The 17,941-nt window shown below is 32.2% G+C and overlaps 1 protein-coding gene across 2 annotated transcripts; it reads right to left on the bottom strand.

Annotated features, from left to right (window-relative positions):
* Window positions 1-5,196: 5,196 nt before the first annotated feature.
* On the bottom strand, window positions 5,197-11,862 carry U2A (small nuclear ribonucleoprotein polypeptide A'-like U2A). 2 transcript variants are annotated; one of them, XM_072522828.1, is made up of 6 exons: window positions 11,566-11,862; window positions 10,720-10,840; window positions 10,521-10,668; window positions 10,109-10,461; window positions 7,898-8,029; window positions 5,197-5,839 (listed from the first exon to the last, which is right to left on the bottom strand). In XM_072522828.1, the coding sequence occupies exons 2-6, from the start codon at window positions 10,799-10,801 to the stop codon at window positions 5,808-5,810; spliced, it is 747 nt and encodes a 248-aa protein (XP_072378929.1). In that variant the 5' UTR covers window positions 10,802-10,840; window positions 11,566-11,862; the 3' UTR covers window positions 5,197-5,807. The 2 variants fall into 2 exon arrangements, with proteins under 2 accessions (XP_072378929.1, XP_072378928.1); XM_072522827.1 differs by lacking the exon at window positions 11,566-11,862 and having other exon boundaries at window positions 10,720-10,924.
* Window positions 11,863-17,941: the final 6,079 nt, after the last annotated feature.

Raw genomic sequence — 17,941 nt, 5'->3', positions numbered from 1 at the left:
CCTATTATTATAGAATCTTCTAATATAGAACAAGTTCATAGAATAACCGATATGATACAGAAATAGAAAAAAATTTTCTATGAAGGTTTTAACAAAGGCTTCTTGCCTAAACAGCAGAAATTTTCGAATCATACATTTTGGATAGATATTTTAGCATAGAGCAAGAAGAGGTGTGGAAAGCCAAGAAAGCGCTGGGAAGACACAGTAAGCAGCGACGCACAAGCACTTTTAGGAGTCCGTGTATGGAGAAGAGCAGCCACAGACAGACAAGGGTGGAGGCAAAAAATAAAGGAGGCCAAGGCTCATTTTGGGCTGTAGTGCCGTAGGAGAAGAGAAGAAGAGGTGTTGACAACTATGGGGGCTGAAGTAGATACAATAATGTGACGCTGTTTACGTGCAACATTTTAGCTTTATAACAAAACATTAGGTACTGCTACCTTCGCAAATGTCACAGCTATTCTTATAGATACTAGTGAAGAAGCGACTGATAAGCTGCAAACGCCACTAAATAAAATCCATCCATAGTCACAAAAATGCCGAATCAAATTAAATGAAACCTAATACATCCATACCATCTTTACATATAAAATAATTTGAAATATACTAGTTAAAACAAATTATACAAAGTTCTATAAGAAACTTCAGCAAAGTATTGGAGCATCACCATGGACGCAAGAGTGCGTTGAAAAGTCCACGTTAAAAAGCAAAGAAACTTGATATTAAACACAAAAAATGTTTTGGATGATTGGAAGAAAGTTAAAATGGTACATAATTATAAATTACTATTCTATAAACAAATAAGACCAGTTTAAGTAAATGGTAGTCAACTCTGAGGTCAAGTAAGGAAATCCTTTAGGGAAGAGAAGACAGTCAGACAAGGTGGAACTGTTGGGTTAACACAAGCTATGAGAAATGAAGCAGATGAACTAATAATAGTAGAAACAAATCGTCAAACGATGGAAGGAATACTTTCGGAATTTACCAAATATTGAAAGTGAGATGGAGGAAGCAGATATTACATTCTGTAGATGTGTAAATACGAGCACCAACACTTCAAGAAGTAAAGAATGCGATTGCATATTTTAAATATCACAAAACGAAAGGAAATGATGGTATAAATGGAGAATTGATAAAAAACGGAGGAATCGTTTTACATCAAAAATTGTATGACACTAATCTGAGAGTATGGCAACAACAGAAAATGCGTAGGAAATGGAATGGAAGCGTTATAATTAATACACATACACAAGAAGGAAGATGAAAAACAATTTCGAAACTTTAAAGGTAAATCGCTTATTATCATAGAATATAAATAATAGATCAAATATTTACGATCCCACAAATATAGGAAGAAAACTGGAAATTCAACCGAGATGCATACATTTTTGTAGATTTGCAGCAAGCATATAAATATGATTAGTATGATAGCTACGATGGTATAGTTTATTTCAGGAAAAATGGTGCTTAATGATTGCAATAAAACCCGACTGCAAGTACCCCATCTTAGTCAACATTAGTTGAACAGGTAAGTATTCAGGTAAAATTGAAGCTACTGTGGAGTGTCGTTATCTTGTTTGTATAACAAATTCCTGGTAATACAAAAACGATTAAAAAATCGTATAAAATTATAAAAACGATTAGAATACATTTTATTTCATAAAGTTGTAAACATTTTAACAGTGAGTTTCACTATCAATGGTTGATCTTTTAATGACCACAATAAATTTGTTGATCGTTAAGTATTTCCTGGAATAATTATACAGGTTCCCTCTATTCTGTATAATTTGTAAAAGTATATAAAACCGATGAGAAATTTTTAAATATACATTTTGTTTCATTTAGTTGAAAGTGTTACAAGTGTTACCAGTGTTATACCTATTTATACCTATAAAACAGCATTATGTGGCGTCCGTGGAAAAACATTGATGGTGCTTCTTCCAGTGTTCCAGCAAAGAAAAAGCATTTATCTGCTGACGCTAGGGAAATCGTAAAAACAATATATAGTTCTTTACTTACAAGAGGACTTACTGCTAATACTGCTGCCAGTGAAATATCTGATTTACCGAAAATACCTCCAAACACAGTGAAAAGAATTACATCAAATCCCATTAAGTCAAGAAGGAAACGTAAGGATGCCGGTTCTACCAAATGTATGACGAAAGTGATAAGTACTTAATAAGACGAAAAATTTACAAAATGTACGAAGAGCAACTGATACCTACATTAGATGTTTTAAAACAACGGCTTACTAATGATGATACACAAATAAACTGTAGTCGCATTAGTCTTTGGAGCATTTTGTATAAAATGGACTTCAGATATCGTACAATTGACAAAAGGCAAGTGCTTATGGAGTCCCATCGTTTACAAAAGTGGTGTACTGAATATATAACTTCCATAAGAAAGTACCGTACAGAAGATCGACCAATAATTTATCTGGACGAGACATGGTTTGACACTCATGAAACACCATTCAAAGGATGGTCCGATTCTTCCAACAGGTGTCAAATAAAAGCTCCATCAAACAAAGGGAAAAGAATAACAATTTTACATGCAGGATCAGAAAATGGTTGGGTCCCAAATGCCTTATGGCTTTCTGCAAAGAACATTAAAGACAATGCAAGTTACCACAGTCGTCAATTACATAAGTCTCCAAGTATAAATAACACGAAAATTGAAATTCAAAACTACCTGTTAGAAAACGATATATATTTTTAAGAAAGTTATTTAAAAAATGAACTGTTAGAAGTGTTAAAATCATTTTCTATTAAAAAAGTACATGTTTGTGACGCATTGGCCGAGGACATGGGACATACAGTGTTACAGCTTCCGCTCTACTATTGTTTATTTAATCCCATATAGCATATGTGGCACCAACTAAAGTCAAATGTTAGGGCACAAAATGTTTCTCCGACTTTAAGTGGTAGTGTAGTCGAATTAATAAGGAAATGTGTTGATGATATCTCCCCAGAAAGTTGGAAAAATTCAGTACGCCATGTAATGAACGTAGAAAATTCATATGTTACTTTGAATCACATAATTAAAACAATTGTTATTAATCTTGAAGAGGATAGCGACAGCGAAACAGAATTAGGTATTTAGGAATTCATAAATATATTTTGGTTATTTTGGGTATTTTTTTTTGTATATATTTTTCTATATTTTTTTTCAATTCATCTATTTTTTGTACATTATGTATTCGTTTGTATGTATATACTGTAAATAGAACTATTATTACTGTACTTTCTTCATGTTAAAAATTGTTCAATTATCAAGTATATTCACTTAAACAACCTGAAAATACCATATGAAATAATTTAATAAATTTTTATAATTGTGTATTACACAGCTACCAATGAAATATATTAAATAACAAACTTTCTGAAGTGCGACCCTGTGTTCTTCGGTAGTTTATTGAGAGACTCTTGTATACACAATAGGATCAATTCAGGTAACCATTAAGCACTCAACTATTTTTCGTGAAACAAACTTTAACCAACGTTCTACAAGGACATGGTACATGAATAAGAAGATATTCGATAAAAAAAGCAGGCTATAGCTAGCAATGCTAGAAATGAGAATATCAAGAAAATTAGTGGAGCTAACTCAAATGTGCGTAACAGACTCATTTGCACAGGTAAAGATAGGATAGGAAACACAACATCGATGTCATTTAGTATAATATCAGTACTTAGAAAAGAAGACCCCTTATCACTGTTGCTATTCAATTTGGCTTTATAATAGGCAATAAGTATTGTTGGCCTTTGCTGACGATCTAGATAAAGCTAATTCTACAAGAGACGTGAGACAGGTGTTTTCACAACTCGAGGAGGAAACAGGCAGTCTGGGTCTTCGAATAAATGAAGAGAAGACGAAATACATGCTAGTAACCAAAAATCCAAGAAGAAGAGTTAGACAGAACATAACTATTAATGACCACAACTTCGAAGTAGTAAAAGAGTTTAAACATCTGGGGGCGGTAATCACAGATGACAACCACATACAAAAAGAAGTCTCAGCAAGGATAGCTGCGGGGAATAGAGCATTATACTTCCTATCACCATTATTAAGACCTAAGCTGCCAAAAAGACAATCTAAATTAAGACTGTACATGTCTTATTCGCCCAATTGTTAAATATGGAAGTGAAACATGAATTCTACATCAGCAAGAAATAAATAAGCTGCTGGTATTTGAAAGGCAGGTTTTCAGAATGATATCTGGCCGTCAAAGAGATGAATAGACAGGAGAGTAGAGAAGGCGCCGCAATGCTGAATTGGTGACTCTCTATGGTACTGAAAAGATCGTCAGACATATAAAAGCTAACCGGATAAGATGGGCAGGTCATGTGGTAAGATCAGAGAAAGACAGAGTGCCAAAAACAGTGTTTTTTGAGAGACCAGACGGTAGAAGGTCAGTAGGCCGTCCCAGAAAAAGATGGAAGAATGATGTTAAAGCCGATTTATCTAGGATTGTGTAAAACAATGGGAAATGGAAGCGCAAGATCGTAGAATATGGAGGGCTATAGTCGATGCGGCGAAGACTCACCCCGAGTTGTAAAGCCAGTCAAGAAGAAGAATTCTGAAGCTATGCTAAAGCTAGTAATGTAGGTGCCATCTAAAGATTTTAGAAACAAAAGCTAAGCAATATTGTTAATATTCCGTGGTATATATGTAATATTGATACTTCATCGGGACATGGGCTTAAAAAAACACAACCTTTGGAGTTGGTTTAAGTGTTTAGTATGACAGCAGAGTACAGCGACGACACTTGGGCCTGGGTAAATTGCCTTGATACTTTGGTACCGCCAGGTGGGCAGGTGTGATACGTGAACAGGTTGTGGGAAAGGGGATGGGATCGTGAATATGTTCAGACAGAAGACTAAGACATAAAAAACAAACACGGTGGCATTGCCAAAAGGACATTACATCATATCTTTGTTGTTATTGGTCCGATTGCAGCGTGTGATGTGTTATTAAAGGAAAGTAAATAACGAATATATTAAGATAGGAAACACAAACAAGTCCTTAACGAGATTTGCTGTCGATAGCAAAACCGTGATATTTATTTTTTATTTTTATTATAAAAGTTTTTCATGTAATTGATTCAATGATTCAATTTTAATGATTAAAATTTTATGGTAGTAGTAAAAATATCGCTTTTCAACCTTTTGTACAAAAATTTATTGTGTCATATCATGTTCTTATCAACTAATCACAAAAATACAATTAAATTAAGAGAATGAATTAAAAGTTAAACTAACATTAATTTTTTAAAAATACTTTACCAAACGGCTCGATGATTTATCTTCTGAATTTGGACCATATAACTTGTTTCATTTTAAGTTTTATTTGTGAAACCAAAGAGAAAATCAATCAACTGGAAAAATACTTATGCATGTTTGTTTCAAAAACTTAATAAATTATAATGATACATTGTTTGCTGCCTTGTACAAAGTGGTGTGAAATTATTTCTTCCTGATGTTTTGCCTGTAATTGTGACAGACATTATCAAAGGCGATATGGCAATAATAGGAGCTATTTTCCTGACTGATGCTACTGTTAGCTCCGACATTTGCCGCAATCGCAAATGATATGGCTGGATGAAATAATTCCAGAGAATGGCTATTAAGGCCAACATTATTCAATCAATTCAGTTTGAGACATGGCTAACACTGTTATATGTTTAAAATTTTCCAGGTGAGAGAAAATATCTTATCGTTTATAATCATAACTTACTTTTAAGGATCACAAATGACACAATCCAAATCTGAAAGATAAATTATTCTGAAACTGATACCTTTTATTTTTCAATCATAATCCATTGTTCCGTTGGTTTGACCTAAAAGAATATAAAATTAATAAAATCAATTGCATTTCATTCACATACATCAACTCAGTCAAAATTGATTAAAACAATATAAAGGGAGAGTCATAACTATTGAAACATGGACTAGGCCCAAGTTATTTGGATCAAAATATGGGTGTTGGACCTAATAATGATAACTAACCTAATATGCATTAAAACGTTGAATGCACATGGCACGGATCCGTTTTCAGACAGTGCGTGTGACACGGATCTATGACATGTGCACAGGTACATTGACAAGCATATAGCGAACATATCGGGAGAAGTTTGTTCGTTTCGTATTGTGTTTTTGATAGATAGGTTAATATGGATGATGATAATAAGGCTGGGCCGTCGGGCATTAAAAAACTTAAATTGTTGGGTATAAATCCAAAAAAACCTAACTGATGTGGAAATATTACAAATCCTGAAAGAAACGAGTAATATTTTAGTGAGAATGACGACAATTTTGATGACAATTAATGAGGATGACTTGATGATGAGTGAAGCAGTGATGGGATAGATGATGGCGATGTTGAAGCAGGTAGGATTACATTTGTTTTCATTTTTATTTGTGTAATAAAATTCATAATGTTAGTTAGTTCTAAAAGGGGCCACCGTAGTATTAACACACATTTGTTGCCAAAAATCAAAACAGAAAATTCATACCATAGATTTTGAAGATTGGGCTTTAAAAATGGAAATTCTATAGTGGCCACTTAGTGGAAAAGTGATAAATTTTAATGATCTTATAAGAACAGTAAAAAATGGCAAAAATCGCTCCACATTTATTTATTTAACACATTTATATAAACTGACAAAGTGCAAAAATTGCATAAGAAAGCTGCACTCTTCACCTAAAACGCTTTTTATTTTTGTCGATAGGACACACTGAACAAAAGATATCGAATTTTTACTGTCAAATTAATACAAATTTTATTTAAAATTAATTTTGGGGCGAGTAGCCGCTTCACTTCAAGCAATATTTTTAAGAGAACGGTTCATTTTACAAAAAAAAAAATGCTAATAAACATTTTTATTCAGAATTCTTTCAGCTACATTGTTTAATCGAAATATTTTTTCTATGATGCACAGATTCTTGGTAAATCGATTTTTTTCTGTTTTTTCTATCTATCTATAATTCTGATTAAAATATTCATTGTATTTGATTTTACGAAACACTTATTTCTGTATAGGTTTTAAGTTTCTAAAAGTTTTCCTTATTTCTCCTCAAAGAAAAGTATAAATGTTCGATTACATTTTCTGTTTTCCTTCAAAGAAGTTTCCAATGCGAATACTTCCAACTTTTACAGTTAAACGATAATCACAATAATGTTTAAAGACTCATTGTTGTCCTTGGCTTTATCTCCATGTGAGGTCATCTTCACTAATTACAGTTATATAGAAGTATCTTTGGTCATTTTAATAGCAATCCACCTCCCAGACATGTCCTGCCTGAGCATCTCTCAAATGGTTTTCTTTGATATTCCTCTCCTACTCTTTGCCGAAACTCACAACATATATTTGTTTTTATCAATTTTTTTGTTTCATTGGAATCTTTCATCACACAAAATGCTACCCGCCTGATTCTATCCTCTATCACCTCCAACAGTGTTCCTATTGCTCTGTCATACAGAAACTGTTTCATAATTTTCTTCATTATACAAACCTCTGTTTTATGTATTGTTTCTCTGAGCTTTTGTTTAACTTTTTGTAAAAGTGGTCTACATTTTGCATTAAGTTAATATATATCTCCACATTGTTTAAAATGTTTTAAATTTAACAGCAATTGTTAAAATATAAAATAAATACATCCATCATTTGGATGTATTCATTTTTATGTAAATTTCAATACTCATATTGAAGTAGGTACACATGCTGGCTGCATGGCTGTGAATCCTGCTGTTACTTATATGTATCTAGGTTACTATTTGTTTGAGTCTTATGACTTTTTCTGTTATCATATATTTTTAAAGCTATAATTTCAAACAAATAGAGAAAACTAAAATATAACACTATAACTAAATGGAGAATTTAAAAAGATCTACTTACGAGAATTTGAAACAAATTCATTTCCAGGTATCTGTCCTGACTGTAATATTTTCTGCAACCTTTCAACTTCTTGCAATGAATTTGCTTTGTTGATCGCCTCCCTGATCTTTTTGATTTCATCATCAGTCAGTCCTAAATAAAATATTTGCTTATATAATGTATATAATGTAAAATTGGTTAATATTTAAGAATATTTCGTTTAACATTTTGGCCAGATGAAACTCAATCTTCACATTGTGTCAATGAGCAAAAAAAAACAAATTTGAGGAATCATTCTTTAAGTGAAATCTTTGGCATAAACTGCTAGTCACAAAGCCAGTTATAAGTGGGATATTAACCTAAACATATAACAACTACAGTAATATATTTATAGAAAAGAATCCTAATAACAGAGAATGAATACAGATTCATGACAAGGGACTGTTTAAGACATTTAGGTGAACACTTACAAAATGTATCCACAGCACAGAGTTAAAAACAAATGAGTAAAAACATAGACAACAAAATTTATGACTAACACAACAAATGATTAAAACTTACTTTTAAAATAGATAGAGTGAAAATATTGCTTGCTACATACATACTGGAATCAATTTTGTATTAGATACTGAATGGAAAAGCTAAATAAGTCTAATATCATAATAGATCAAAAATAATTATTAAAATTGACCTCAAAACTTTTAAGCTATGCTACTGAATAATAAGTAAGCAATGCTAGTTAGTGATATTTTCTCTTTACCTTATAGAAATATTGATCTACTGTTCTTTCTTACTCTCAAGAACCAACCTGTCTGTAATGTCACTTATGACTTAAAAGACAAAATATTATTGTATATGTATTCAGTTCTTTAACTTTTAATCTTCCAAAAACAAATGTCTGTAATTCACCTTATATAGGATGACATATAATAAACACTTTTAGACACAGTATATAGTACATAATTATAAAGAGCATTTTAGTTATTTAAAAACATTCTTTATTCAAAATTCAAAAAAAACTTTATTTTGATTTGCAGTAACATATTTTATTTCTTTGTACTAGTGATGGTTGCTTTTAAAACATAAAAAAACTAAATTTTAAAATTTTTAACTATATTTTATAGTTAATTCAGGAAAAAAGTTTTATGCCCAGTTACACCAACAGACTGTAAATCAACTGATTTGCTAACCGTCAATTCGACGATTTAAATCAACGAGCAATGGTTATTTTTCAAACGAGTTGCACCATTCTAAAAAACAATTGGTTTACAAACCGACAATTTATATGTGACAACATTGCACGAGTACAGATTAATTTGATTATTTCATTCGAACCGCAGTGTGATCTGTCAAAAAGATTGTCAACAAATAAAGTTTTGTAAGGTTATGCCAATCCAATTGAACATTGAACCAAAGAATATAGATGTTTATCTATCATATCTTATATTTGGTAACATATGCATTATATCTTCCAAATCGTCAGAAGATGAACTCGACGATGACAATAATTCCATTTTTTAAAATTATAATCTATAATACTTTAAACAAAATCTTTGCTAAAAACACTTTAATAATATAAACAGTGTAAAAGTGAGGTTAAAAACAGTCGATTTTTTAAATAACCGTAAAAAATCGGTTGGTTACTTTTGACAGATCAAAAACAGTGAGTTCCAATCGAGTAATGCTTGGTGCAACATATTCTAAAATAAACAGGCAATCCAAATAAAAAAATCAATCGTTTATTTGTTGGTGTAACTGGACATTAATATTAAACTAATAAAAATAGCTTAGAAGTGGCTTTGTGCAATGCAGTAAAATGTTTATTAAAAATTAAATAAAAAACCAATGTAGGTTATCAAATACTTCCGATCTTGTTCTGAAATGATTCTTTCTAGAGCTCAAAATTTGAGGATCATGTTTAAAAACGTTAAATGAGTTGTAATTTCTTTTTATAATTAATGAGAAAAATAAACCACCTTTAGCAACATAAATGAACAAAAAATTTAGTGTAATGTAACAGTTACTTTGTTTCCTTTTGTACATTACATAGAATGAAACCCATAAACAGAACTGCTAGGTTTTCCCATTGCAGGGATTTCAGATAGAATATGGAGATATACATGTAGATACTATATGAATATGTCACTTTTATAGAATTTACTGAATCTTTAATTATAAGGAATCTTTTTGATTCTTTGATATTGTTTCTTAGTTCTATTTAAACTAACTTACCTCTACTCTTTGCAATACTATTTGAGGTACCACCAGGTACAAACGTCTTGGCTCTCTTTACAATTTCTTTCTGTATATCCTTTCCTTTTTTGCTCTTGAATAACCTTTCTGCCTCTTCTCTCTCTTTCATCTTAATTTTACGGAAGTCAAGCAATTTTAGTTGGGGTAATTTATATATCAAGTATAATCTATAATGCTGTTTTGCGGTGATAGGATTATACATTAAACTTAAGGTACTGAGTTTTTCTAAAGGAACTAATGGATCAATATCACTGAGCTCAGCTAAATAATTTCCAGTCAATACAAGGGTTTCTAAATTGGGAATATATTCTTCTAACTGTTCTCCGATACGTCTACAACATGAACACATTATTTAAATATATAATTTACAATTATAAGAGGTACTACATACACTATGCGATTATTATTCATCAGTAAACATTTTATCCGAGGTAAATAAGGAAATCCATCTAATTTTCTGACATCATTTTCTGAAAAATCAATTGTATCAAACTGATCTCCTGTAGCTCCTAGGTTTTCAATCTCAGGTATCCGATAGCCTAAAACGCAAATAAATGTGGAAAAAGTTAACCTTAAAATGGATACCTTACCTCTCAAATCCAGTTCTCTGTCTTTTACTGGATTAATGTATTGCATGGAGTTTTGAATTATTTCTGCAGTTAGTTTCACCATCTTTACAAATATGAATATGTTTTAAATCATCTATAAAATCTACAAAAGAGTATTTTTTATAAAAACAAAATTTAACCATCAAAATTTATATTTGACAAATATGTAGCAAACTTCATTACATTCGCACATGCGCATTCCAATATCTTCTTTTACAACTGTTATTTATGACTTACAAATTGTCCCGTTTGGAATAGCATCTAAAACCTAAAAGTCTGAAAATCTAACTAGAAGATGAAATCAAGGAGAGTAAAATATGTAAAAACTGTGGTTTCCTGGAAAACTTTTCGTAAAAATTAAATTTTCTTTTGCAAAAGTTAATTATGACCTAAACATGTAATGTTTTTAAGTCAATACCCATGATTTTCTCCTTCATGTCTATTGAAAGTTTGTTAATTTTCACCATAAGGAACTTGCAAAAAAAGATATATGGGTAGATCGTGAAAACGAAAAACTTTACGTTGGAAAAGTTTCAGAAAATTCGATTTTAAGAAAAACGCACACTGGTTCAACTCCAAATTTACATTTTTTTTGCTTATCTCATATTACATCTTCAGTGAACAAAAAACATAAGGGATAATATTGTGGTCGAACTTCATATTGAAATCCGACGGTCTATAACTAACATGAACTCCTAGGCAATAATACTAACTTGGTTAACTAAATTCTTATGTTTTAATTTGTAGGTATGTATATAAACATGTATTAATTTTTAATTAATACATGTTTAATTATTTTAATTCTATTTTTATTTAATAGGTACCTACCTATGTAGTGTTTTTTATATCGCCAAAGCACCTTACGTAAGACACTAGGGACACAAAATAAATAACAATCAGAATGCCCACTCTCAGATGCCGCCTTTGAATTGTGTCAGCACGCGATCGCCATATTTTAAACGAAAACACAGACTCGGATTGAGAAATTTGTGACAAGCTACGACAGAACCATAATTTAATCTATTCTTTAACTAAAAGTACGACATAAAATATTGCATATTAAGTCTATGGTTGCCGTAAATCAATTACAATCAATTAAATTATCAATTTCTATGCACACCAGATAAAATTTCACTGAACAGCATTGGTTCTGTTTAAAACATGGCTGATTTTGTCTGCACTAACGAGATGCGCATACTTATCTTGACAAGCAGAGTGGGCATTCTGATTGTTATTTATTCTGTGCTCTGAGAGTAAAGAAATAAAACACAACGAATTTTAGTATCTGCGATAGAAAATAAGAGTAGAAGGTATAGGGAGACAGAAAAACGTATTTTAGTGGAAAATGAGTTTAACCTTCCGGTTAACCGGAACCTGAACCGGTTAACCTTCGGGTTTAACCGCCGGTCTAGTGGGACAAATTGGCGGTTTAAATCAGGTTGGGTTTATGTGACCCCATATTTAGATGTGCATTTTATGTACTAAGTATAATATTAATTAATCGTCACAAAGTTTTATTTTTTATATATAGATAAACACAATAATATGTGAAAAACATTTATTAGCGTCTAATGGCGACTAAGTTATCGAATTTTTGATGCTCAGGTAGAGTTCTTGAATCATCAAATCAAATACTGTCAAAACATGTGACTGTTTCTAAAGCATGTGATATATTAAGAGAGTTACTTTTCAATATACCGTGTGAACATCCATTGCCGGTGTAAGTGTTTTACACAGAAACTGTTTTCTTTCCTTGTTTTCTTTCCCTTTGTAATAAGTAAAGATTCGTTGCTTAGTTAACTTGAACACTAATTTTTTTAACATTTTGCAGGCCAAAGTTTTGTAGTCGGTGACAATTTTACGCGATCAGTGATCAGTCGGCATAAAACTGTAGCCTCTTATTGGCAATATGTGCTGAATTTTCTTAATTATGCTATTTTGTACATAACATAATAGCATAAATATAACTGCAGAATTTTTATTCTGAACAGGACAAGAATCAGAATACAACTTTAAGATTTGGGGTTTTTCATCTGGGTTTAAAGAAAGGTATTTTGCTTCTGCCGTGACTTTCATTTTCAGCCCAAGTGTAAACAAAACAATTTTCCCTGTTCTGATTTGTGTCTAGTATCGCAAAAGTAAGATTATATATCCACAACTGCCGCATATAATAAACATCAAAAATGCTTAATTTTGCTAAAGGTTGATTTTGTTGCATATGAAAATATTTAACCACTTTGCTGCTTGCAAAACTTTTTCGCACGTAGAACTTTTTCGCACGTAGCTTATGCGAATAAAGTTTGGTTGATATATTGTTCTTAACACCCATGTTATCCTATCTTTTTCAATTTACAAAAAGAACATACGTCTGTCCCTGGATGACCAAATAAAAGTAAAATTTTTTGGCAAATATTTTATAATACTTGGAGTACGAAATTATTGGAGCTTTTATTACGTTTCTAATGTTACATCACATATTATATTGCACAGTTAAATCAGTAAAACAGTAAAAGTACACAGTTGCAATCATAGCGCATGCCCAGAGGACTTAAAGTAATTAAATTTTGAAATATATGTGTTTTGGACTTCAAGTTTATTTTGGAAACATACTTAAAAGCATGCATTAATTTTGACTAGGAGTTAGCCATCATTTTGTAGAACATGAATGATCATATCGTTACAAGCGAGTCTTGGTTATACGATGCAGTTAAAATTTCAATTTATGATTTTTTGGTCGTAGTAAGTTACGAAATAACGCTCTTCAATTGTACAAATCTAAAACACTGTAGGGACAAATAAATGCAAGTAAATTTTTTTTTTGAGAAACTTGATATAATTGTACACACATAAAAACTATAATTGAACAACTAATTAGTAACATCCACGAGTAAACTAAGTTCCTAAGTAACGTTATTTTAATTATATATTAATAATAATTATCAATAACAAAAATAGCAATTAAATTTTTAATTCTGTACTTATGTAATCTAGACCTAAGTACTTACTGCACTAAAACACGTGGTAACCTAAATGAAAAATTGCTTATACAACACATATAACATATTACTGGGTCTAGAGGACAAACTAGTAAGAAACTGTCTCATAATAAGGTCTTTTGAATACTTTTAAAAATATTCCGTTTATGTTAGACCATTCTATTTCTTAATACTGGCCAGCCAGGATATAGGTCTACGTCCAGAGCCTCTCCGTCAATCTTGCCTTGCAGAATTAACTGTAAAAGGTGGTATTTATTATTACGTACAATATAACTACGAGTATATTAAGCTAATTTTCTGTTTTTTACGGTGTTAATAATTTTTTTTTGTCTTGACTTAGCCTCTCTTAGCCTTTACTCGCATATACATATGGAAGTCGAAATGTTTGCAAACCGTTTGCGAACGCTATATTCGTATAATTTGTATGGCGGAACGAACCGCTTGCGAGCTGTTCGTTCGTCGCTGGCCAGGAACCACGGTCTGTAGGTTTTTGGTACGAACACAAAGGTTATTCGTAGTTCAATTTGGAGGGTGTTCGCAGTGATATTGTCTGTTCGTGCCGTCGCATCGAGATTGTGTGACTCGTTCCTAGTTTGAATTTAGTGTAGGTATATTTTTCGACGTAAATCCTTATGATAGCACAGTGGTTTAAGAATACATGTATTGAACTTTCTGACTTATATCAGAACAAGGGGATACTCTGTGATCCGCAAGACTGATCATTTACGAAAAAACTTAAAATATGATGCATGGCGCGAAATAGGTGAGACTATGGATATGCCACCAGAAGATTGTAAACGAAAAATGGTAACACCATTAGCATCCTTTGGCGCGAAAAGAAAAAGGTCTCCACAGGGACCAGGGGGGGGGAGGGTGTACAAACAGCAAAGGGTGAGTTGAATAAAACAGAAACTCTGAAAGCATGAATTATATTATTATATTTCACCAAATTCTGTTTATTAAAAATTAATCAAATAAATTATATGTTTTTGGGCAAAGACGAAGTGTATGAAAGTAAATGGTTTGCTTATGCTACCGTGCGATTTATTGAAGATCGGGATACTAAGCGACAAATACACAACACGTTTCCACTTCTATACAAACAAAACTATTACTTCCCACAAGTTGGTTCGTAGTTGGTTCGTCGCTTTCCATGGATTGTGAGTTTGCGATGAGTTCGCTGTAAACATTTTCAACGAACCTTTCGCGAACAGCTTGCGAGCAGTTCGCGAACAGTTCGACTCGCATATGTGTACCAAAGGTGCATTTAAATCAAGGCGGACACAAACGAACGAACGAAAAAACGAATTCATAGGTGTTCGATTGGTCATTTGTTCTCTACAAAGTAGCACAATTTATATTGTAGCGAACGTTCGCATTCGTTGATGTATCCACATTGTCGGATACAAGTACAGATGTAATACTAGTCTTACGGTTATTGCAGAACTTTCCGAAAAAAAAAGGAAGAAGAGAGTGTGGTGTTTAAATTTGCCACAAAAGAGAAAAAAAAAAAGAGATTATGCCTTGTTAATTGATTTACCGACTGACAATTTAGGTCGTTACAAATTTCTGTAGAATGTCTATGGATGATTTTGAAATAAAATTTAAAAGGAAACCACGTAGAATTATAAATTGCGTCAGCCTTTACTTCACAAAGAAACAGTACTTTCCAACGAATTCATTCACTACATTCTATCCACTGTTCACACTGAACCCTCATTTCTTTTGAAGATTCGCTGATTTACCGTCGTCGGTTGGAACATGTCCGAACTCGAACGAATTCGTTCATTCGTTTGTGTTTAGATGTTTATCTGAATTGGGGCGTTTTTTGTGGATGAGTTTGTTGATGATGTTGTGATCATATTCGTTGTTGACTGCTATTTGTCTGAGTATATTTAGTTCTTTTTTGTAGTTTGAATCTGACAGTGGAATGCTTTCTAGGCGATGGATGTAACTATGAAAAGCTGCGTATTTATGTGACATGGGATGGTTGGATGAAAATGGAATTACGTGGTCAGTCTGTGTGGGTTTCCTATAGATACTGAAGTCGAAGTGGTCATTTAATCTGGAATCTTGGTTGCCTAACTATAATCACATAATTTTCTCACCACAATTTCATTTCACATACATAATTTATAACAATAACATTGATGGTTGATACTGTTATAATTTTATTTTATTTCAACTTTCACAAGTTTAAACAACGTTGGCTTCTGTCTTAAATAGACATATACAGTTACACTGACTGCTCTGTCATAACTTCCGTCATAACCTGCCAAGATTGTCATTTCAATCAGTTGCTTTGACAAAGTCCTCGTAGACATCACAGATCACCTAACCTCTAGACATACCGTCTCAGGACTTGCAACTTAATGTAGAGTCATATGTCGCCATGTTACCAATCCAACGGTAACTTTAACATCTTAACTGTAAATTTTATGTTTCACATAAAATCTCAATAAATAACACACATTTCATAAATATATCTCCAGAATAAATATAAATAACTTTAAAGAACTTAATGGTATAGAACATTACTTTCATCAAACAAACAATACATTTCACCTATCTCTACTTCATTGGATAAAATCTGTCTCCTCAAGAACTTCCCCGTTTACTGTTAAACAATTACAATAGTTGACCTGAGTTCTCCAATCAACAATCCAAGATAGTTTGAACCATGTTCTTTCAACCTTCAATTAATAGAGTACCGGCATGTAAGTAATGTTTATTTATTGGTTTATTTATTAATTCATTACAGTTTAATAGACTATGTTACCAATTTGTGGGTCTTACCTTGTCTGCTTAAACATTTTATTCATTTATAAAACCACAGACATGTAATATTGGCATAATTGCTGTAATTTATATAATTTATATCACCTACCTATGTTTTATCTTTATTAGACAACACCCTAATATGGGATTATTATTTTCAGCATTTTAACTTTGTATCGTGACCTGAAGATGCTTTGCATATTATAGAAAGCGAAACCGGTCGTCCGATTAGTTAAATTAAATTGATTGTGAGTAAGTCTAACTTATTATTTCTTTTACCTTTTGAAATGGACTCACACAAGCAACACATTCATGATTTAGATAATGTAAACTAAATTTCATTTAATAATTTTTAAAGGGTTTTTACCCACATATTTAGTGGCTACATCCATGTATTAACTAGTAAGTATTAACCACATTTTACATTTACCTTAGTCAAAACTTAAATTATTTCATGTTCTTTTTAATTAAGTGGTTAAATACTATTTTAGGACACTGATGATGGAATACTTATTCCGAAAACGTTTTGTCAATTCAACATAGCCCAACTGGGTTTTTTATATACCTTTTTATAAAGGATTTTATTCAAAATTTTTTTAATATATGGTATACAGCCAAATACAGGAACTTTGTTTCCTTGTGAATTCTACCTAATATATTGGAAGAATTTGACATACCATCAAAATTAATACGACTAGTGCAAATGCCAATGACAGAAACAGAAGCACAGGTATGTATTCAGGGACAGATCACTGATGCGTTTACGATAACGCAAGGACTGAAACAAGACGACGGACTAGCTACAACGCTCTTTAATCTTGTTCTTGAATATGTAATTAGAGAGCGAAAAAAACATACTTACAAACAAGTCTACCCAATTAGCAGCATACGCAGATGATATAAACATAATGAGCAGAACAGTGAATGCAGCGGAAGAAACCTACGTTGAATTGAAACAGAGTGCAGAAGCAGTAGGGCTAGCAATAAATACAAATAAAACAAAACTACTCATACAAACCAGATCAAATAGACCGGTGCAACAACACTTTATTGACGATATAGAACATGTAAATAGATTCACATACCTAGGAATGGATCTGGTCGCAAGCAATGAAGAAGAATCGGAAATAAATAGAAGGGCCACATATTCAAATCGCGAGACGTACACCGGAAAACAAAACTCCGGGTCTATAAAACAATAATCAGGCCCATAGTAAGTTATGGTTGTGAAACATAGGTGGTGACACAGAAATCTGCCAATGCATTATATGTGTTTGAAAGAAAAATATTACGTAGGATCCTGGGCTCAATAAGTGAAAACAACAACTGGCGAATTAGGTATAATAGAGAAATATACGAGCAATATAGCGAACCAACTCTAGCACAACACACTAAACTGCAGAGATTACGGTGGGCAGGGCACGTGGTCC

The sequence above is a fragment of the Diabrotica undecimpunctata genome, chromosome 2, assembly GCF_040954645.1.
Source record: "Diabrotica undecimpunctata isolate CICGRU chromosome 2, icDiaUnde3, whole genome shotgun sequence".
Taxonomy (NCBI): Eukaryota; Metazoa; Arthropoda; class Insecta; order Coleoptera; family Chrysomelidae; genus Diabrotica; species Diabrotica undecimpunctata.
This window is presented reverse-complemented; position numbering and strand designations above follow the sequence as displayed.

Coding starts and splice junctions, on each gene's coding strand:
- U2A (XM_072522828.1), bottom strand. CDS start 10,801: ATGGTGAAACTAACTGCAGAAATAATTCAAAACTCCATGCAATACATT. Junction 10,462..10,520: donor ATGAATAATAATCGCATAGT/GTATGTAGTACC, acceptor TTCATGTTGTAG/ACGTATCGGAGAACAGTTAG. Junction 5,840..7,897: donor TGAATTTGTTTCAAATTCTC/GTAAGTAGATCT, acceptor ATATTCTTTTAG/GTCAAACCAACGGAACAATG.